The sequence below is a fragment of the Rhincodon typus genome, chromosome 30 (assembly GCF_021869965.1).
Source record: "Rhincodon typus isolate 14 chromosome 30, sRhiTyp1.1, whole genome shotgun sequence".
In the NCBI taxonomy this organism is placed as follows: Eukaryota; Metazoa; Chordata; class Chondrichthyes; order Orectolobiformes; family Rhincodontidae; genus Rhincodon; species Rhincodon typus.
In genome coordinates this window covers 10,492,329-10,516,437 of record NC_063361.1, presented here as the reverse complement: position 1 = coordinate 10,516,437, position 24,109 = coordinate 10,492,329, and the positions used below count along the sequence as shown (strand labels likewise).

Here is a 24,109-nt window from a genome sequence, read left to right as displayed (position 1 = left end):
AAATGTCAAAGTAATTAAAACTTTTCTTGGTGCGGATGGTAAAAGTTATTTATTATTTTCTAATAGCGCGTGAAGCTGCTTGAACTGCTGTAAAATGTTATTGCTGCTACTCTTTTGTTCATTTCCTTTGGTCAGCTCTTAAAGCTGAAGTCAACATCAAGAGAATTGCTTGTTCTTTAATGAATGAACATCTAGGATCTTGTGGAAATGTAGGATAGAACCACTAGGTTCTAAGTGTAGGATAATCCATTGATTTGAGATTTTACATGGACGCAGTGACAGTATCCAACACTCAAGGCAACCTTATTTTTGTCAATAAGTTAACTGCCTCTAGTCATGGCCTCCTGAACTCTAAGGTAGGATGTTCCAACTTCAATAGCTGCCATCCATTTAGGGATCTGGGAATGTTCTAGTTCCACTGGCGCCACCAGGATTTGTGGCCATCATTGAGACTGCAGCAGGCCCTAGAACAGCAGCTATTGAAATGGTGGGACATGGTGCCCTAGTGTTTATGTCACTGGACTCGTAATTCAGAGGTCCAGGCTAATGCTGTGGAGGCATGGGTTCAAATCCCAGCACAATAGCTAATAATTCGAGATATATCTAAAGCTAGTATTGAATATCTAAAGCGAGTGTCAGTGATGGTGACCATGAAACGGTCATGGATTGTTGTAAAAACCCATCTTGTTTGGGAAGGAAATCCGCTGTCCATACCTAATCTGGGCTGTATGTGACTCCAGACCAACAGCAATGGAATTGACTTTCAACTGCTCTCAGAAATGGCCTTGAAAGTCAGTCAAACAAAGAACAAGCACAGAAACAGGCCCTTCGGCCCTCCAAGCCAGCGCTGACACATTTTACCCTTCTGTGTTAAAGCTGTCTTCACTAATAGGATCCATATCCCTCTATTCCCTTCCTATTTATGTATTTGTCCAGGTACTTCTTGAAAGTCACTGAGTTCAAGGGCAGTTAGGGCATAGGCAATTTTGAGCTCACCTTCGATGAACATGTTCCAGGAAAGAATAAAGAAAGAAATACCATGAGTGGGGTTGGGCTTCACCACCTGAGGGTCTCCATTGGCCTAGGACAGGCAGGCTATCCAATCACCATGTTCCTGGCTGCTGATAGAATCTCAGTGGAGGTGAGAAGGTGACAAGCACAGAACCCCAAACCCAGTACACCTCCCGGTTATGCGCCCCATTCCCCTTCATGTCTGAACCTGCTACTGTGAAGAGGACCTGAAATCCCAGGCCTGTTTGTTCCTGTGGTGTGACTATGAAAATTACTGAGGTACAGAGCCAAGAGAAACACTCCATGAGGGTTACCACAAGAGTAACCTGAACAGCAGAGAGGAAACAATGTCCGAAAGGTATACAGCTCAATTATCATAGGAAAATATCCTGGAACTCTTCAAAGGCAAAGGACCTCTGAAATGGACAGTGTGACCGGTTGACCATACTCTACCATTTAATAAAATCATGGCTGTTCTTGGACTTCAACTCTACTCCCTGAATAGCCAAGAATTTCATTCTTAAATATAGTCAATGATGGAATATCTATGACTGTCTGGGGTAGAGAATTCCACAGATACACCGTCCTCTGAGTGAAGTCATACCTCCACATCTCAGTTGTAAATGACCCTGAAATTATGGCCCCATGTTCTAGTTACCCCAGCAAAATGAAACAGCCTATCGGGTCTGAATTTTCATTCCAGAGTTGGGAACATTCCCAACTCTACAAACCAGACTTGGAGGAAAGTGCTCTGGATGTTCATGGTTCTGTTCCGTAGATGGGTGTTATCTGGAGTCAGGCCTCCAAACAAGGCAGCCTGCCAGGTATAAAACCAAAGAATCCCTGCAGTGTGGAAGCAGGCTATTAGACCCATCGAGTCCAGACCAATCCTCCAAAGAGCATCTCACCCAGACACACCCCGCTACCCTATCTCTGTAACCCTGCATTTCCCATGGCTAATCCACCTAGGCTACACATCCCTGGATACTGTGGGCAATTTAGCATGCATCCGCAGTTCTTTTGGTGCCCTCCAAAATCTTGTATGTTTCAGTGAAATCACCTCTTCTTCTTCTAATTTCCAGAGAATACAGACCTATTTTACTCGACATCTCATCAACATAACGCAAGCTGTTAACCCAGGCTTTCCTCATATTTAAGCTGTTGATTTTGTTGAAGTTTAAGTTTCTGGTTTGTATTTGTAGTATTATGATCACTAGTTCCCAGCCGAGCATTTACTTTAAGATTACTCCTTAACCCTGTTGCATTTCGTAATACTAGATCTAAAATAGCTTTACCAATCATTGGTTCCAAAACATATTGCTCCAGGAAACTGGGAACTAATGGATCATTAGTAAAGAATAGTGAGAAGAGAAGATATCTAGTGCTGTAAGAGTAAATCTCAAACCACTTGTATCTGGTCATATCAGGGATAATACACAAACACTCACTTATTAATGAAGATTCTTCTAGAAAGCTTTGCTATTAATCTTCGACAGAAGAGTAATTGTGAAATTAGTGAAAATGAAAGCTACTAACCAGAAATTCTGCCTCCAGAGATGTGATCAGGAATAAATCTGTTTGCAGCACTTCTATGATGTGAATGATCCAGGATGCTTCAGTTTGAGGTTGGACCAACGGGGAAATTAGGAGTTAGCATTATAAGTGGAAACAGAGGGTTTTCAGTGGTGAAGGGAAGTGGCGAGGGTTAGGAACAGCGTGGGAATGTGGTTGAAGGTAAAGCCAGACGAATTGAAGAGAGGGAACAGCAGCAATATACAATAGAAAATCTAATTATGTCAGGAGAATAATTACATCTTTCTGAATGAGGCCACTTTTAATATCCTGCATACAATTCTGGTCGCCCTCCTACAGAAAGGATGTTGTTAAACTTGAGAGGGTGCAGAAAAGATTTACAAGGATGTTGCCGGGTTGGACGGTAGAGAGAGTCTGAATAGGCTGGGGCTATTTTCCCTGGAGAATCTGAGGCTGAGGGGTGGCCTTATAGAGGTTTATAAAATCATGAGGGGCATAGAAAGGGTCAATAGCCAATACTTTTCCTGAGATGGGGGAGTCCAAAACTAGAGGGCCTAGGGTTAAGGTGAGAGGGGAAAGATTTAAAAAGGATCTAAGGGGCAACTTTTTCATGCAGAAGGTGATGCATGTATGGAATGAGCTGCCAGAGGAAGTGGTGGAGGCTTGTACAATTACAACATTTAAAAGACAGCTGGACAGGTACATAAATAGGAAGGGTTTAGAGGGATATGGGCCAAATGCTGGCAAATGGGACGGAGTCAGATTGGGGTGTCTAATTGGCTTGGACGAGTTGGACTGAAGGGTTCATATCTATGCTTTATGAATCTATGAATTATCAAATTCCATTTGTTCCAGTGCTAAGCACAAACCACCCCTCCACTAGATCCATCAAGTTGAGATCAGCCAGAGAAGAATCACAAAGGGAATTATGTGAAACATGCAGGACAGCGTTCTTACGTTTTGGAAAAAGAGAGTGAGCAGCATTCCTGTGAAGTCAGAAGTAATGCTGAAAGAAAATAGTTTGGTTAGAGACAGGGCAAATTCTGTTTCCTCAAGCTTGCCTCTTTTCATCTCTACAATCCTAGGTTCGCATTTTGAAATATCTTCTTAGCGTTCATCATTTTTTGGATTCCCTCCATCACTTTGCGTTTGTTCTTTCTTGGAATTTCTTTCCAATTTTCCCTTTCAGGTCAGCACCTCATTTCACTCACTCTCTGCTTCCCCGCACTGTCTCCAAATGGAAATCTTCGAATTTTGTCTTGTTTGCAATCCTGGTGGTGAACAGATCGAACTCGCTCCACCAGGTTTAGCAGTCTTTCTGTGATTGAATGGCTAAGGCAATCACTTGTTTTCAGAGAATGCTAATCGTGGGTATTTGATAAATCAGTGTTTTTGTGGAAGAGTTCAGCAGGCTAAGGACTAATGTTTGGTTTTAGTTTTCCTTCGGGAGCTGCAGTGTGAAATGATTATATTGTAACAGTATTTAATTTTGCATATTTGTAAGGCACAGCAAATTTCTTCATTTCAAAATGATTGGACAGTGAAAGCAAAACAATCTTAATCAAAACACAAAAGGCATACCTGAAAAACGCAGAGACAGACTATCATTATTTCACATTTGAATATCTTTGTGGTCTCATTTTACCTACGGAAATGGGGTGAGTACAGGTGGGAGGTGTATTCCGCCATGTTTATATTTCAATAAATCTGATTGGGTACAGTATGTTTATCTTTCCTCCTCACCTACAATGCAGAATCTTCAGTTGTGTGAACTGATTAGACAATGACCTGGCAGAAATTGAAAATGGCTCAGAATCAATTCTCTTCAATTTGTCTTTATGGAAACCTGGCCGAAATTGAATAACGAAGATGAAGCTCCTAGCTCTTTATTTTCTCTGTCATTTTCCATTTCTTTATCTTTTTAACATTCTACAGACACTGTACATGCTATGTCTCCACACACTCCCTCATTCTCTCTCTGTCTGTGAACGTACTGTCCCTTTAACACGCAGGCATTTGTAAATCAACTCTTTCTCTAACACACTCTCTTATACACTCCTATACTCTCTCATACTCTCGAACACTCCTTTAACATACTTTCTAACTAACATTTCAACAGATTCTCTTGCTCACACTCTAGTATTCTCTCTCTTTAACATTCTCTTTCTTAATCCATAAACCCTTACTGTTTCCCCCCAACCCCTCTCTCTGGCTGTGCAGTGATGGATGAGGTTAACCTGAGGGTAGAGATGCAGACAGAGACAAAGTGGTGGAGACTGACTGTCATTAGTTTTCAACAGCAGAAAGAAATCAGTGAAAAGGAGGAGACATTGTTAATGGAGGTGGATAGTGCTGTGAGATTCACTCTGTTCAGACATTATTTATTTGTAGATTGGAGCATTCAGATATGTTATTTTCATTAACCCTTGACAGGATATTTATGGTTCCAAGAATAAATTGGAGGCTAAGTCATGGAGGAAAGGGTGGGGGGATTACATTTGCCCTGGATTGACCTATAACTGGGAAGAATGTCTGTGGTCTGAAAGAAAAGCTGATAGCATTTCCATCGAATTGAATGCTTTTAGGTCAGAACATACTTAGATGATTAAATTAAAACCCTACTTTACTAATCTAAATGCAACCCTTGAGTAGTTAGTCCTACTCTAACAGTCCATCTCTATCTTTGTTCAAATGTGATAATTCTAACTGTTATTAAGTCATATTGGCTTGGGGACACCTTCTGCACTAAGTTGATTCACAACACATTGTACTGGAAGGCTGTGGGTTCATACTATATCTCTCCATGGTTATCTTCAGATTCTGGTGTTAGCTTGAGAAAGAACAATGAAGGAAAGGGGGAGAAAGTGATGGAGAGGAGAGCACGGGAGAAAACAAAAGGAAAAGAGCCTTTTAAAAGATTTGCTTCAGGACAGTGTCCTAACTCAGACATTAACAATTAAAAGGGTTGCTTGAATGGTCCCCTTTGAAACTGTACAAACAACGAGTTCCGTTTTCAAGCAAAGTTATACACTTTGAATTTTGCTTTTCAGATTACCGAGTGATAGGGATCTGGTTTCCAAGATATTGGTTACGGCAATATAAAAATGAGAAGAGGTTAGCTCGAATATTTTTTCTTTTGTAGAAGCTATAAAATCTGTTTGATTTAACGTACACATTGGTCCCCAACTCGTGGTCGAAAAATCCAACCTTATTCTCCTTGCACCAATTCGTGATGAAGTCAAAAATGCCTTGGTGCAACATTTCTGACTCAAAAGCATCTGGTTAGCTCCTCATGCCTGTGTAAGACGGTTTAATCCCCCTGGTGCTCACTTCATTTTCTCTCTACCCAAATACTCCAGTTTAAAATGACTCCATGGCATTAAGAACCAACAGCAGGTACACAGCTCACTTTAAGTTGTTAAGATTGCTGAGCAGACAAATAATTGTGCGATAGATAGAGATTTCAAAGTCAGGGAGAAGTGTATTGGAGATTGGGGGAAGTCTTCTACACACCTTGGGCAGGTGACTAAGAGAGGATGTGCAAAGAGGGATACCTGTAGCCACAGTTGGAAGGTTAAGTTGTGAAATGTGATCCTGAGAATTGCCAGGATGGTCTCTGTTTCTTGTGGTTGGCAAGAACAGTCTGAATCTGGCAACTCTGGGATCAGCTGATGCATCACCCTAAGCAGATAGTGAGACAGTGGACAAGGGTACATTTCAACCCATCAAATATAACTCTTGCATAAGTCAACTATCTACATTTTGGTGAAAAATTTCATTTCAGAAACTTCAGTTTTGTATGGACACATATATTCAGAGGGTTGATTTTCTAGATTTTAATTTTGAATTAAATATATTGTAAAATAACCTCAACTTCTATTGTTCTGGAATTCCATTTGATTTAAAAATGATCATCAGCTTTTTTACATTTTTAAATGCAGATCCTTACATTTAAAGGGTTTGTAAGAGTACTCGTGGAGAGGGAGACAAATATATTTATGTCATTACTAAAGCTATATGAGACATTTGAATGGAGTAAGAATACATGTGTGTCCAATAGGTTGATGTGACTCACTTAACATGTGGGTGAATAGAGTTAGCATTATTCTGCTTTGTGTGGGTCCTTGTTTCTCATTTTCTGCCTACACCATTGGCTAGCAGCAGTTGTAAAAAATAGCCAAGGTGTGGAATTCTCTCCCTGGTGGTATACAGCCTTTCCATGAGTATGTGTTCAGCTGTAGGCCTTTTAGTGGTTACATGAAACCAAGTTCCTCGTGGTTCCAGGCCAAAGCTTTTGAGGAACTCTGAGGAGCCTTTGGCCCCTAGATGTGGAGTTTGAAGGCCCATTGACAAGTGGATTCATCCCAGTACTCATGACCCAAAGTCCCAGCTACAGACTTTGTTGCCGTGTGAATCACTCTGGAGACATGAAGGTTGAGGTTGTAAACCTTGACAGGTCTAGAGTGGAGCCCAAAGATACATCAATGATTAAATATGTCTTAATTTCATCAACTCCTTTGTTTCTGATCTCAAAGATCTGCAGTCAACAAGATTTTTTCAGTTTGCTAGCTGCAAGAGAAGTGCGATGAACAAAGGACACCCCTGTATATTGCTTTATTCAATCTCAAAATGTGAGCAGGAATGACTATTTAATGGAGGAGAACCAAAGCTGCTCAGTATGATCGACTTTTTCCGTATCAACATGATGGATTAGGTCAGCAAATGGAATCCTTTGAAATTTGTAGCAGAGTCCAACAGAATTGTGCTCTGGCACTGACCCCTCATATTATCTTTCTACTGCTGTTGTACACCATCAGGTCATCTACAAAGTGTGTCTACTTTCATGCCAGAATGATGGAAAGTTATTGAGCCTTCTTTGCCTAAGATCCAAGGCAGAGGTGAACGAAGCCCTCCCTTAGATATTGGCTGAATGCTGACAATGCTGCACTAGTCTTCCACACGGAGAAACAACTTCAGTGACTCTCTCCTTCCCGTAATGAGTTTAGTTTGCCATCATTCTCAAGAAGACAAACATTAATGGTGCAGGATGTTGCGTACCTCCGTCTATCAGCATTGACAATGTGCCGGAGATTACTGATAATTTTTACAAGCCTAAACTTCACAGTCACCAGCAATCTGTATGTTGGCACTGACTGAAAATACTAAACTGTGAATCTACTAAGCCTGTTTCCTCAGCATCCTCCTTGAATGTGGTGAGACCTGGAGAAAGTCTTTTAGGCAAGAGAAAGGGGCAGAACAGTTTCTACCTTTCCATTTGTCTAAGATGTATCCTCAGTGTCTTTTAGCCGGACAAAATCACCAACTTGGAGGTTCTGGAATGAGCTGATTCCACCAGCATGCACCCATGACTAATCTAATGACATCCATGCTGCCTCAGCCAAATTAATTAAAGAGGTGATGACTGTTTACCCATAGACCATCTGTACAGTGAACTGGCCACTGGTTCATGATCCCCTGGATGTCTCTGTCTCCACTCCAAAGACACCTGCCATCGAGATATGAGTAGACAGTGACAGCTGGGAGCGAGTCACTGATGGGCATGATCTCTAGAGGATGACTGTCTGGAAGGGCATTGGAAGAAACGAGCTATGGAGAGAAATCAGACACCAGCAAATGATGCACCTTTTCAGCTCACTGTATCCCTGAGTACACTGCCATACTAGAGTGTGGCCCTCACCCACAACAGGTAATGATTAATAAAGAGTGGACTGTGATGTAAACCGTTGACATACAAGATGGAAAGCTGTCACTATCAATAAATATTCACAGTAAACTGCTATCATTCTGAAGAAATGGGGTAAAAGTCTCCATAATATTTCCACAATTGTCCACTGTCCAGTGGAAAGAATGATGGACAGAATATACATTTATTTCTGAATCAGAAACTTCAGTGTTAGACTCCCATTAATTGGAGCACATATATCTAGGCTGGCACATCAGTGCAGTACTGTTGTATTCATTTCATTGCTATTTAGGAAACCTTACTGTTCACAAATTGTCTGCAATGGTTCCCTACACAGTAATAACAATAGTGACCAGCATTGTAAATTATTTTGGGATATCCAGAAGTTGTGGAAAGCACAATATGAATGCAAGCCTCTTTTATTGCTTCATTAGTGAGCCCATGTCCTATTGGTACTGCATGCCATTGACCTGGATTCGGAGCTCTACTGCGCTACCAGATTTTTGAAGATCTTAGGCTTTCTGCTGAGGCGTTTAGGCGTTTCTAATGGCTGTAAGAATTAGTTATGCCAGTACAATGGATTAACTTTCAGGGGATTACTGCTTGGGTAGAATGTTTGTGTGAGCTTGTGGATAATTTCAGACCTCTTGTGGTAATAGCTGCTTATAAGGCACCTAATTCAGATTGCTTAAGTGATTGAGCCTGAAGACATCAGTTAGTTCGGCACAATGAAAGGAATTTACTGATGAGCCCTGCTGCCGCTTTGCAGAAAAGAAAATCAATTACTTCAGAATTTATCTGCCTTGTACGAGCACTTCAGTATCAGTGTACAAGATCCTCGGTGAGTTCCATCAATGTGTAAGATACACAATAAAACAATGTGGTAAGAGTGTGCAAGTGGGATTAACTACAAAACCCTGACAATATAGGCATGATGGGCCAAATGGCACTTTATTGTATAATCCAAGAAAACTCTTAAATCTTCCTAACCTCATGTCTTCTACTCTATAATTTCCAGGCTTTATGATATTGTTAGAAACAAACCTGATTGTAAGTTAGCATAGATTTTTGAGGGCTCTTGTCTGAGTGTAAATTTTAGGGTTTAGTGATCCTGGCACAAATATCTTGCGTCATAGAAACATGCCACAAGAATTGGCTGTAGATATCAGCATGACTGTTTCTCAAGTCTCGGCCCTTCCTATAACTGAGATTTCAAATAGAACAGGGAATCTTTGCAACTTTTGAGCCACTGTTTCAGGCTGAGTCAGACTATTTACAATCTGGATGTTCTGTTAGAGCCTGCATAGAACTTCCAATCCCATATCTTCACCATGACAAACGGTTTATTTCTATCCCCTTCAAATTTATCCGCCTGCCTTCCACTCCTATATCTTTGCAATCCTTCACAATTACTATTCGAACATTCCATTACCTAATTGAAGGTGGAAACTTGAGTGCAACCTTTGTTAATTGTATCCTATCTTGCCCATCCATATCATTTTAAACTGATCCAGTCCTGCAACCCTCGGAGAATCTGCATTCTTGTAATTCTAACTCTTGGTCTCCCTGATTTTCATCTCTCTACTAATAATGGCTATACCTTCAGCTGTCTAGTCTGCAGTCACTGGAATTCCATTCCAAAATGTTTCTGTTTCTCTACCCCTCTCTCCTCACGGATGCCTCTTAAAACCATTCTGTACCATCCTTTAAGACAGCGTTGATTTTTGTCCAAATTTGGTCCTGTAAAATACCTTGAGATTGTTCGCTACATTAAAGGTCTTACATAAGTGCAAGTTGGTATAGATGATAACATTTCACATTATTTGCCATAGCCTGGTATTTTCCTCATTTCCAGTTCTGTCTGTTTACTTCTGCACATATGTGCTTCAGATTCGTTTTGCTTCCTTTTCAAAATAAATGCACCGTTGCTGTAAGGACCATTTTGAGTTAATTTACAAAGTGCCAAATTTGGTGTTTAATGTTCAGCATCAGGAAGTGGTTTTAGCAAGTTCTGTGGTGGGAACATGTGGCTTTCATTAACCTTTTGGGGTTTCCTTTTCTCCCCTTTGTGTATATCTTATGTTTTTGTTTTTATGGTGATAAGAGCACTTATTTTTCTGAATGAATTGTACAAGGATTCTTTCCCCCCCACCACTCCCAAGAAGCTCACTTATTTAACAACACCCATATATGGTCATCCTGCTACTTTAATTACTTCTGTGTTTCTGTTTATATCCCATGGGATCAAATTGCATTTTCATGGTGCTTTCATAACCTGTCTGCAAACCTCAGATTGACTCATTTCCACAGGCACTTGTTATAGGTTTAATGTAATTAACTGCCAATTGGAATTAAAGTCCTTGTGATGAGGTGTCTGAGATAATTAGTGTTGAGTTCATTGAGAGAGAGATTGTGCATCTATTTGGTGCTTTCCATAAATTTGATAATTGTGGAATGTACTCCATGTTGTAATGGAGGAAATGTGGAGGCTAATTTGCTGGCTCCCCAAACAATGTTGAGAAACAGGAGCAGGCCGTTCTGCCCTTTGGAGAATGCTGGGCCATTCAGTGGCCGATTTTTGAATTTTAATTCCACCCACCTGACCTGGTTCTATCCCCTTTTTATATGTCTGACTAACAAAAAGTGTAAGTGAGCTTGTGTGCTGTGGTGTGTCCCTACTTCTGAGCCAGGAGGCCCAGGATCTAGTCCCACTTGCTTCAGAGGTGTTACATAGCATGTCTGAAAAGACAATATCTATAAATGAGGCAAGTTTTAGTGACATTGTTAATGACTAAATGTTGGCCAGAGCCAACTGGCAGAACTCCCCTGCTGCTTTTCAAAATGTCTGCCACTGGATCTTTTACAGCCGCCTGAGGGGGGCCAATAGAACCTTGGTTTGATGTCTCATCTTGAAGTTGAGCAGGTGCATAATTCTTTGAAGTTTGCATCACATATAAACAGGGTGGTTAAAAAGGCATTTAGCATGCTTGCCTTCATTGCTCAGACCTTTGAGTTTAGGAGTTGGGAAATCATTTTGAGGTTTGGCGAAACCTATTCTGGAATACTGTGTCCAGTTCTGGTCGCCCTGGAGATTTACCAGGAAGTTGCCGAGTATGGAAGATTTGAGTTATAAAGAAAGGCTAGATAGACTGAGACTTTTTTGACTGGAGCTTGGAGGTTGAGAGGTGACCTTAGAGAAGTTTATAAAATCATGAGAAGTATAGATAGGGTTAATGGCAGGTGTCTTTTCCCCAGGATGGACGATTTCAAGACTAGGGAGTATATTTTTAAGGTGAGAGGAGAGAGATTTTAAAAAAGACATGAGGGACAAATTTTTTACATGGAGGGTGGTTCGTGTGTGGAATGAAGTTCCTGAGGAAGAGGTGAATGTGGGTACAATTACAATGTTTGAAAGACACTTAAATAAGTACATGAATAGGAAAGGTTTGGAGGGGTATGGGCCAGGTGCAGGCAGATGGGATTAGTTTATTTTGGAATTATGTTTGGCATGGACTCATTGGACCGAAGGATATGTTTCTGTGCTGTATGACTCTATGAGGATCGCCAACTAATCAATCCTCAGTACTGTACCAAAGTGTCAGTTTGGATTATGCATTTGGATCCCAAACTGCACTTCAATCCACAGCTTTCTGACACGATGCAAGATTGCAGTCATGAGGGAAAGCAGACTTCAAAAAAAATACCAACATTCCTTTTGGTCAAATTTAAGCTTAAAATCGATCAAATAAAAACAAAATACTGGTGAATGCTGGAAATAAAAAAAAAACATGCTGGAGAAACACTATAGGTGTGGTAGTATCTGTGGAGAGAGAAAAAAGTTTTCAATGTGTTCAATTCTGAAGAAAAATCATATTAGACTCAAAACATGTAAATTGTTCCATTGCCTTTTGCCAATATTACCTTATCCAAAGGAAGGTCAAATACCCTTTATTCTTTGTACCTTCTGATTTCCTTATGGTCTAGTTTGTTTGGTGGCACTGCTGACAGTATAACTGAGATCAGGAATCAGACTTTGAATACCTTCCAGCCACTTTGGACCAAACAGTTGATGGTCCTATAGTCAGCCCATAAACCTTTAGGGAAGAGTAAAGAAATATTTAAAAATCCAGAAAATTCTTGAGATGCAAAGCATGACCAGTCAGCATTAAAAATCTGTCAGCATTAAAAAGAGGCTGTTGTTTCTCTTCCAGATGTTGTTTTTGTGCTTATTCGTACTTCCATTGTTAATTGTAGCTCTAAATTGAATCGAACAAATTTGTTGGGCAGTTTTTTTTTGCAAAGCTCTTTCCAAATTTGATTGAAACAATTGACTTTAACTTCTTGGGTTGATTTAAGAAACAAACGCCTCACATGTAAAGAGGACCTGAGTCCTTGCTGACAAGAGCCTGATCTTTCTAGTTACTAAATGGTGACCCCCTACCGGGTGTGGATGTAAACAGTGAAGAGTGAAGCTGTTGGCGACTTGCTGTCATGCTCTGATTTCAATTATTGTGCCACTTTGGAGACTGAATTTGAACTAAGTGTCTGGCTCACATCTAATCAACAGTCATATCGGGATGAATAATGAACCGAAAATTCGGAACAATATTAAACTTTGCTATGACATCACCTTTGATTAGCCTGACTGCGGTCTGCATGCACTCAACCATGTTAGATGTTCATTTAAGTGGTGGGGAAGTCTGTCAGTGGAACTAGAATGACTTGCTGTAGAAATCAAGGGGATACGTTTGAGGAGGGGGTGGGGTTCAGGGTGGGCACAAATCGTGTGAATTAAAATTTGAGCATCCATGTAACTGGATAACGTTTCCCCTCGATGCTTCAGCTGACAGTAGGTCAAGTGGGCAATCCAGGAAATTCAGGTTGTTCACGTTAAAAAAAATACAACTTATATCATACCTCGGGAGCTCCCAAGGTGAAATAAAGCCCATTAAATGCTTTTGAAGCGTAGGAAAGATAGCAAACATTTGAGCATGGAAAACAGTTGATGTTCCTAAAAGTAGCTGGAAGGTTTCAAAGTCTGATTCCTGATCTCAGTTATATTATCGGCAGTGTCACCAAACAGACTAGACCATGGGAAATTCCCCTCACACAATGAACTCTCATTATAGAACATGGAACAGTACAGCACAGGAACTGGCCCTTTGGCCCATGATGTTGTGCCAAATATGATGCCAAATTAAACGAATCCCTTCTGCCTGCTCTTGGTCCATATCCCTCCATTTCTTGTAAATTCATGTGCATATCTAAAAGCCCCTTAAATGCCCCATTGTACCTGCCTCTATCACCGCCCTTGGCAGTGTGTTCCAGACTCTGGATTCAAAGTCCAGGTCTTGAAATCACTGATTGAGTACTATGTCCATTTCGCTACCGGAACACTAACATGGCATTATTTGAAGAGCTGTGAAGTTCACCAAGTGTCCTGCCCAGCAGTCATCACTCAAGGCAGAGTTTATTAGTTGGATCCATCTTCAAGGAATCCATCAAATGTTACACATTTCAGCTGTTATCCACTGACCAATCATCCCTGTCTAACTCCCACTCCAGGTTATATGTTGCTCGTCTGAATTTTGAAGATCTTAGTCAGGTTTGGGTGTCAATGTAAAGCTCATCAGGACAGTGATGAAAGATGGGTAGGTATGTTTGGAGGATATTCTTGTGCTTCAGAGCTGCTTGAGGCAAGACAGTTTGAATGCAAACATTTGCCAGAACTAGATCAATGGAGAAACTGTTGGAACTATTCCCTACTACATCAAAAACAAAGCAGATTACCTCCATTCATTTGTTCAGGAGCAGAAGCCAGCAAATAATAAATAATCCGAAATGACAATAGAATCACCAAAAGGGAGCTTCCTGTTTACCACACCTACTCTCACAGCTGGGTGCTGAAATTGTGGAGTTTTGGGTCTCGGTTAGGTAATATCTAGTGTTAGTTAGTGTCTGATTTAACAACAGAGAGGAAAAAACCAAGATTGGACTTAATTCCTGGTTGCCATTAAAGAGGTTCAAGTGGATATGTGATTTTAAAACATCTCCGTGAAATAACCAGTTCTTTTGTCTGTTTCTGTGTGTCTGTCTGTCTGTCCGAGGTGGTTTTCCTCATTCAAAAATGTAACTCTACATTCTTTCACAATCGATCATAATTCTTTCACATGAAAAGATTGATAAATCCAACACTGATTCATGTTCTCAAGAGTAATTTCCCCAAATTAGCTGCTAATTTATGTTAATCAGGGTCTTAATGGTAATATGATGAAATCTAACAATTTGAGCATTCTTATACACGAATCTCTTAATTCTATAAAACCAGTGCTTCCACCAGTGTGTATTTTAAGACCACCTTCATGCTATTAGCAGGACACACAAAAGCTTCTTATTCACCAGGTACACAGTACATGTCTAGTTACAACATTTAAAAGGCATTTGGACATGTACATGAATAGGAAAGGTTTAGAGGGATATGGGCCAAATGCAGGCAAGTGGGCCGAGTTTAGTTTGGGAAACTTGGTCGGCATGGACAAGTTGGATCGAAGGGTCTGTTTCTGTCTGTGACTCTATGTCTGATAGAATACCTACTACTTGCCTGGATGAGTGCAGTTCCAATAATCAAGAAACTCAACACCAGCCAGGACAAAGCAGCTGGCACCCCATTGGCAATTTTCAACATTTCTCTCCCTCCTCCCCAGTGCACCTTGGCATCTGCAAGATGCACTGCAGCAACTCTGTTACCTTTTGTCAGCACTTCCCAAACCAGCTGTCTCTATAACACAAAGAACAAGGAGAGTAGGTGTGTGGGAACAGCTATAGATTCCCCTCCAAGTCACACACCATTCTGACTTGGAAATAAAGAGGCAATTAGCCGTTGTCATTGGGTCAAATTCCTGGAACTTCCTCCCAAGCAGTACTGAGAGGGTACAGTTACCATGTGGACTGTAGTGAATCAAGAAGGTGACACCACCATCTTCTTAAGTAAAGTTGGGATGGACCACAAATGTTGGCCTTGCCTTGAGTGAATAAAAAAGACATTTTGCCTCTACTTCCCAATCTCTCTCAATGTGGCATCCCCTCAGTATAGCATTGGAGACTAATTAATCAACCTTCTTGCAGTATTATGGGTGGCATGGTGGCTTAGTGGTTAGCACTGCTGCCTCACAGTGCAGGGGCCTGGGTTCGATTCCACTCTCAGGCGACTGTCTGTGTGGTGTTTGCACGTTCTCCCTATGGCTGCTTGGGTTTCCTCCAGGTGCTCCTGTTTCCTCCCACAGTCCAAAGATGCGTCGGTTAGGTGTATTGACCATGCTAAATTGCCTATAGTGTCCAGAGATGTGCAGGGTAGGTGGATTAACCGTGGGAAATGCAGGGTTACAAGGATAGGGTAGAGGCATGAGCCTGGGTGGGATGCTCTTTGGTAGGTTCATGTGGACTTTATAGGCCAAATGGCCTGCTTCCACACCATTGGGATTCTACAATTACATATGTAAATGCAGCTATTTTATTGTAAAATATTTTTGTTGCGGTGTGGTGTGCACAGAAATTTTACACCATGGGTTGGTGGGCGAGGACCTTTAGGAGGAAACAATGAGGGAGGGAACTCCCTGCCTCAACCCATGCCACTAAACCGATTACCTGTTCTTTTATCTCTCTGCTAATGTGTAGGCCATTGATGTGTCAAGTTAGTGGCTGTTTCTCACATTTTAATAATGGTTGCCTTTGATGCCCATAAAACATGTCGAGACATCCCAAGGTAGTGAAAGATGCCTTACACGTTCAAGTTTGATATTTGTTATGAATCCATTTACTTGGCTTTTGAAAACTGTCTCCTGGCATAACCTCACTACTAACTAACTTCACAACGTTGCCTGTCCAAATATAAGCAGCTTTGAGACTGTCTAAATTCATAGCTTGTTTTTTCTGATACTGGCAGCTGATTGTAGGAGAGAAATTAAAGACTTCCATCAATACCAACTTTAAAGAGATGACTATAGTAGTGAATTATGAGGGATTTCAGCATCATTTCTCCTTCCCAATTTGTTACTTTAAAGGATTTAAGGGACACCCATGTAAAGTTGCTTGGCTAACGTTTGATTTTGACTTATTTGTACTCGGGGATCCAGTGAGATGAGTGAAATATAACCTTCAATGATCATGTTGAAAATGAGCTATTCTACTTCATTGTATTGTCTGTTTTTGCTTGTTAACTCTTCAGTGAAGCGTCAAGGTATATTTTACACTTCCAAAGCACCTTTTACATAGCCGTTGAGCAGTCAACCTTGTTTGTCTTCATAAAACAGCCACTGCTGCTCAAAGGAGCTCCTGGCCTGTGAAGAGTTTATAGGTGGTGATGGCAGATGTTATGTAGTTCTTCATGAATTTCTGTCTTTTCTTTCCTTCAGCTGAACTAACAATCCTTTTTATTTATGGAGCTGCCCTCTGGTTTTTGTATATTTTTGGTTGAGATGATGAGTTGCTGATTACCTCATCGGGGAGTTGTTTTACTGGAGTTACTGAGCTGGGATCATGCAGAGGAGTTTTATTTAACAAGTGAAGATTAAATGACAAGAGCACTGGGTTACTGAATGTCTCCCTTTTTATATGAATTTTCCTCCCTGATCACTGGGACTGTAACTCTTCCTGGTAGATTTCCCTCGGTGATAGTCTGCGTACTCAAAGTACTGCAGAATGAGATGCATCAAAAAGACACGAGAATAAATCATATTTTTTCTGGAATATCAGCAAACATAGCATAGAAGGGCTGTAATTCAGGAAGAGTAGGGGAGTGGGACTTACTGGATTGCCCTTTCAAAGAGCTAGCACAGGCGTGTTGGACCAAATGGCCTCCTCCTGTGCAATATGAATCATGAAGGAGACAACTTCAGGGAAACTGTGCCTGGATTTTACTCCTTGTGTTTAATCAAGGGAGTAACTGAATGTTCCTTCAGGTTTTTGAAAGTGATTTGAAAGCTTCCTGGACATCGTACATTTAACATTTCTTGGAACTTCTCTTTGGAAAAGTGCAATATAATACTAGGCCCTTCAGTACGTGGCAGAAAGCAGGCTTGCGAGAGTCAGCTGCAAAGTGCAATTTGGAAGCATTTGAAGCAGCTGATGAGAGGCTAGGCCAGCTGTGAACTGGACAAAACTTCTGAAGAATAGAACTTTGGAGGGATTCCCGGTTCGCTGCCTTGCAATGCCCACCATAAAATGGCCAAGGCCTCGAGAAAGTTAGATGGCTGTCATAGAATCATAGAATGCCTACAGTGCAGAAAGAGGCTATTCAGCCCATCAAGTCTGCACTGGAGGCTGGCAGTGAAACTCTGCAGTAATCCATTACACTCACTCCTTTCCCAACGGAATTAGTGAGCGTGAATATTTAATGAGGTGCACATAAACGTAACCGAGCTCGAAGGCAAGGCATAGCAATATGTCAAACCAGTCTTCATGTGCCACCCAATTGACTTGAGCATTGGGCTGAGTACTTGCTTGTCATTGAGTAAATTAAAAGGCACCCTATAGAGTGAGGTTGGGGAGTGGTGGGTAGATAGTACTTGAGGAACAGAGCATGACAGAGCAGTTGGCAGTAGTTTGAGAGTGTCAGTGAATAGGATGCATTGACGATACACATGGACACGTTGAATTGGTGTTTGGCGCACATGGCTTTCTGATTCAAGACCGAATTCTCCACCGCTGCTTCCTTCCGTCTGCAAGGCTATGCATCATTGTGGGGGCAAGCTATGGGATGGTAGTTAGTGAAAATTATTCCTGAAATCCTCGGTGCCTCACTGTAAGGGACCCCTGATTACATGAGACATCTGGAGCGCTGCTTTAAATCTGATGTTCAGTGTTAATTTCAGTTATTCCATGAGCTTCATTACCTAAGCTTTTCTGCTGTCCATCGTTGGTGCAAGACTATCATGGCAACAGTGTGAGAGTGCTCCTGTGTATTTTGATGTGAACATTCAGGTTGTAGCTGTTTTATGTCCATTTATGCTAAATGGAATGTATTCTCTTACATTCATAGTATACTAACACACTGCCCTTTTTTCCCTCTTTTTCAGAGGTGTCTGTAAAAGTTCAAGTCTTTGATAACGGTGACCTCTCACCCCTGACGGACGCTGCAGTTGACATTTACACAAATCAGTCCTGGTTAGCCACAGGAACCACTGATAAAGATGGAGTGGCTCTGATCACATTACAATACCGTCTGGGAACCTGGCTAATCGTCACTGCAGCAAAGCCTGGCTTTGTGACAAATTCTGCTCCATGGCATGCCAACAAAACACCACGTAAGTGTCTGCAAAAGTCATAATAAAAAAGAGTGCCTTTTTTTCTTGCAATGCACATGCCTTGCTGGCAAAGTATAGAAATATAAAAGCATGCAAATATACAATTTGAGCTGCTGATCTGCTCACTCTCCCTGTCAGGAGCATGTGCATTGGTGGAATACACCAATAAAATGCTTTTCTATTTGACGTAGCCTACTGGAATTACAAGCTTTGGCAGTGGAACTGTTGGTAGGGAATGGTCTTCTCCAGCAGAGTTGCAGGAGCATTGTTAGATTATCCTGCTTCAGGAAGAGGTTAAATCATTCTGTGGAAAAAGTACACAAGATACCCTATGATGAATCTTACCCTAGTGGCCACCAGCAGTGTTTGTATCATTTCCTGTGTGTGGCAGATGGCCATGTATTTTCACAGCGTGCCTTTAAATAGTTAAAGAAAATAAAAGCCTGCAGGGAACGTGCACTTCCTGAGAGACAGCCTCTCTCTCTCTCTCTCTCTCTTCTGTCACAATTCTGTAAATTGCTTGTGTCAAGATCCCCTATTCAGATTTGGTATGTTATCCATCAATCAGACGGTACTAGTGGGCTCCAGATGTGGGTCTTTGAGTGACCTTCTGAAATTTCACAGCTCCATTGCCATCTTGAACATAAAAAGAATACATTCAACGCTGACAAATACACAATGCCACGGACAATTTGCTTATAACTAATGATTTATTTGCCCAGTTTTTTTTAACTTTATATACATTTTTGCTAACCTCATGGTGCTATTTTATCGTTGCTTATCTCCGTTTTAAAACATTTATAAAGTGACATTGACATTAGTTTACCAGGAGAATACTGCCTCAGTAAAAACGTACTACTAAGACTGATTAGAGGCAAAATTATCCTTGCTCTCTAATCTACCCTGGCCTAAGAATACAATTTGAGGCAGTTTTAAAGGCAGTTCTTCTCTATAGTTAAACTGCACTCTACTTGATCTGACTATACTTTATAGAAAACAGTTCTAAGAGAAATGAGGATAATTTTATTATGCAAAACCAGTGTACGTATAATTTGCTTTGTTAATTTTGGGAAGTATGTGCTTCCTGTATTAGTTACGTATGAACAGAAGCAAGGGTATACCAGATTATGGCTGATCTCAACTTCACGTTCCCAATCACTTGCTGTATGTGCAAACTGACTTTTTGTGATTCATGTAGCAGTACACCCAGACCCCTCTGTATCTCAGAGTCCTGCAATCTCGATTTCAGTCATGTGGTGCTTTCCTATTCCTCCTGTCAAGTTCACATTACAGACCATGTGCCAGGTTGTTTTTTTGCCCACTTGTTTAACTTGTGTCTATCCCTTTGCAGACTCCTTATGTCATCTTGACAACTTACTTTCTTAGCAGTTTTCGTAGCTTCCCCAATTATAGCAACCATACATTCAGTCCTTCTATTCAAGCCACTGATCTAAATTAGAGTTAGTTGAGACCCTAGAACTGATCCCTGTGGCACACTATTCATCAAATCCTAACTCAAAGATGACTCATCTAAGCACACCCTATGCTTCCTAGTAGCCAATCAGTCCTTTGTCCCTGCTCATATGTTACTTGCTACACTGAGTGCTTTTGGTTTACAACTTGACAGATCCCTTCTGGAAATGTAAGTGCACTACATCCACTGGTTCCCCTATATCTATGTTGGTTGCTACTTTCTCAAAGGCATTGTTAATCAAAAGGGAGGCAATGGCCTGGTGGTATTATCGCTGGACTGTTAATCCAGACACCCATGTAATGTTCTGGGGACCTGGGTTCGAATCCTGCCATGGAAGCTGGCGGAATTTGAATTTAGTAAATATCTGGAATTAAGACTCTAATGATGACCGTGAATCCATTGTCGGTTGTTGGAAAAACCCCATCTGATTCACTAATGTCCTTTAGGGAAGGAAACTGCCATCCTTACCTGGTCTGGCCTACATGTGACTCCAGACCCACAGCAATGTGGGTGACTCTTAACTGCCCTTTGGGCAATTAGGGATGGACAATAAATGCTGCCTGGCCAGCGATGTCCTCATCCCGTGAATGAAAAAAAATGCTTGCAGATGACTCTAAAATTAGTGGTATGGTGGACAGTGAAGAAGGTTATATAAGATTACAAAGAGATCTTGATCAGTTGGGTCAATGGGCTGAAGAGTGGTAGATCGAGTTTGATTTGGATAAACGTAACGTATTGCATTTTGGTCAAACAAACAATATACAATTAAAACTAAGGTCTTCAATAGTGTTGTAGAACATGGACCTAGGGGTTCAGGTACATAATTCTTTGAAGTTTGCATCACAGGGTGATTAAGAAGGTGCTTAGCATGCTTGCCTTCGTTACTCAGACTTTTGAGTATAGGAGTTGAGTTATACAGACATTATAGTGAGGTTGTACAGGACATTGGTGAGGCCTCTTCTGGAGTACTGTGTCCAGTTCTGGTCGCTCTGCTATAGGAAGGATATTATTAAGCTGGAGAGGGTTCAGAAGAAATTTACCACGATGTTGCTGGGAATGAAGGGTTTGAGTTACAAGGAGATGTTGGACTTATTTCACTGGAGCATAGGTTGAGCGGAGACTTTATAGAGGTTTTTAAAATCAATAAGGGGTATAGATAAAGTGAAATGGCAGGTGTCTTTTCCCTAGGGTGGGGTATTTCAAGACAAGGGGGCATATTTTTGAGGTGAGAGGAAAAAGATTTTAAAAAGACATGAGGGGCAATAGTTTTACACAGACAGTGGTTCGTGTGTGGAATGAACTTCCAGAGGAAGTGGTGGATGCAAGTATGATTACAACATTTAAAAGACACTTAGATAAGCATATGAATTGGAAAGGTTTGGAGGGATCTTGGCCAAGCGCAGGCAGGTCAGACTAGTTTAGTTTGGGATTACGTTTGACATGGACTGGTCTGTTTTTGTGCTGTTTGACTCTGATTCTATAACTCTAATAAATAAGTTCAGCATGATTTCCCTTTCTCAAAGCCATATTGAAGCTGCCTGATTGCATTAAAATTTTCAAAGTACCCTGCCATAAATGTATTAATAGTTGATACCAGCATTTTGCTATGATGTTTGGCCATCAGTCCAGTAGTTTCCTGCTTTTTGTATCTCTCCTTTCTTCAATACAGGAGTCACATTTGCTATTTTCCAATCTAGTGGGACTTCTCCAGAATCTCGGAAATTTAGGAAAATTAAACCCATTTACTATCTCAACTGCTCCTTCTTTTAACAACCTAGGATGAAATCCATCAACATAAGGGGATTTTAATTCTGATTCTTTTTAAGTTCCTAACTCCATTTCACATTCAGAGTCTGTTACCTCTGGGATATTATTTATACTTTGAATGTACCAAATAATGTATTGTTTATCTGGAAGAATAGCTAACAGAAAGGAGACATTACTAAAGACACAGAGGGTTTGATAGTGTATATCTTGGGTGGGAACTCTAAAACAGACAAGATGGGACCACACACCTGATAATTAGTTCTGTTTAAGTTGAAGTATAATGGCCAGCAGTTAGGCTATCATCTGCTTTACAACGCTGCCCAAGTTTAATTTCACCTCACAAACAAAAACAGACATTGCTGGAAAAGGTCAGCAGGCCTGGCAGCATCTGTGGAGAGAAATTAGAGTTAACGTTGAGTGACCCTTCTCCAGAATTTTACCTCAGGGTTTCACTCACTTCTGCATCATCGAAGTTTAAGCAGCTGTCATTGGCTAGTTCTTGTTGAATCTTGCGTGTAAATGTTGCTGTCCAGTTGCCCAATGCACAGCGTTTGCACAAGTGAAACCTGCATTTTTGCCTCTGCTCATTTCTCACCTTGTATATTGTAAATCTATGGGCTTGAGCTCTACAAATGCTGACCTCTGGTTCCACGCGAAAAGATGCAGTAGCAATACCATGTTCCCACTCTGCTGCATGGAGCTGCTCTTAACAGGGCCTGAGGTGCTATTGTTGAACCCCCCACCCCAGGCCCTCTGCGCTTGCTAGCAGGCATTGATGACTGATACCATTTCATAATGAATAACTTAGAAAAGAAAATAAATCAAAGATGTTTGTTTTCAGATTCAGTGAGGGAGAAGAGCCGTAATTTTTTGTTTGAGTCTTAATTACCTTTTCTTTAAAGCATGCCAACTGGGTCTCCCCACTAAACATTTAGCAAATGTTTAGCATTTTTTAGTATTTTAGCATTTTTTTGGTAAAAATTGATTTATTTACCACAATTAAGAATCACAGAATTGTGATAGTGTAGAAGGAAGCCATTCGACCCATTGAGCCTGCACTAGCTCTCTTAGCTCGTGCCAATCTCCTGCTTTTTCACCATCTCCCTGAACACCATTTGTACCTGAATAATTATCCAAAGCCTTGTTGAACCTGCCAACATCACATTCCCAGACAGTACATTGCAAACTCTAGCTACTCACTTCAGGAAAAAAATTTTTTTTTTTGACATCACCTTTCTTTCGTTTGCAGATTTCTTTGAATCTGAGCCCTTTCATTTTTTTTCTGTTTGTATGAGCGGGAAGAGCTTCTTTCTTTCTACTGTATGATTTAGTCTATTACATGTGACTTGTAATAAACTACTGCTTTTAGTGCAATCGTTACTGCTCAAAACATGAATTGCCTGACTCTGTTTTGTTGTGGGTTCTGATTTTATCAGAATGCTTCGCTGAATTACAACACAGTTGGGCACCTCTACCAACAATTAGACCATAGAAAGTATGAAAGAAATAGAGTCACTAACACTTCTCCATGGCTAGTGCCTTTCACAGGAGTATTTGTCCAGATACTGCATTCCTCCTGGTTTGCCTTTAATGCTTTATTTTTTTTAATGTATTCATTCATGGGATGAGGGTGTTGCTGGCTAGGCCAGCATTTATTGCCCATCCCTAATTGCCCAGAGGGCAGTTAAGAGTCAGCCACATTGCTGCGAGTCTGGAATCACATGTAGGCCAGACCAGGTAAGGATGGCAGTTTCCTTCTCTAAAGGACATGAGTGAGCCTGATGGGTTTTTCAAACAATTGACAATGGATGGTCATCATGAGACTCTTAATTCCAGATTTTATTTTAAATTGAATTCAAATTCCACCATCTGCCGTGGTGGGATTTGAACCCAGGTCTCCAGAACATTAGAGATAACACGGTGTAGAGCTGGATGAACACAGCAGGCCAAGCAGCATCACAGGAGCAGGAAAGCTGACGTTTCGGGTCGAGACCCTTCTTCAGAAATGGGGGAGGGAAAGGGGATTCTGAAATAAATAGGGAGAGAGGGGGAGGCCGATAGAAGATGGATAAAGGAGAAAATAGGTGGAGAGGAGACAGACAAGTCAAAGAGGCGGGGTTGGAGCTGGTAAAGGTGAGCGTAGGTGGGGAGTTAGGGAGGGGATAGGTCGGTCCAGGGAGGACGGACAGGTCAAGGAAGCGGGATGAGGTTAGTGGGTAGAAGATGGGGGTGGGGCTTGAGGTGGGAGGAATGGTTAGGGAGGCGGGGACGAGCTGGGCTGGTTTTGGGATGCAGTCGGGGGAGGGGAGATTTTGAAGC

At 41.2% G+C, this 24,109-nt stretch overlaps 1 protein-coding gene across 1 annotated transcript in view; it reads left to right on the top strand.

The window, feature by feature from the left end:
• LOC125486548 (protein FAM171A2-like) overlaps window positions 1-24,109 on the top strand; it is a 158,889-nt gene that overhangs the window by 80,479 nt on the left and 54,301 nt on the right. Inside the window, exon 2 of the mRNA XM_048614396.1 lies at window positions 18,322-18,549. Coding sequence (XP_048470353.1) covers window positions 18,322-18,549 — 228 coding nt within the window. The remainder of the gene's footprint in view (window positions 1-18,321; window positions 18,550-24,109) is intronic.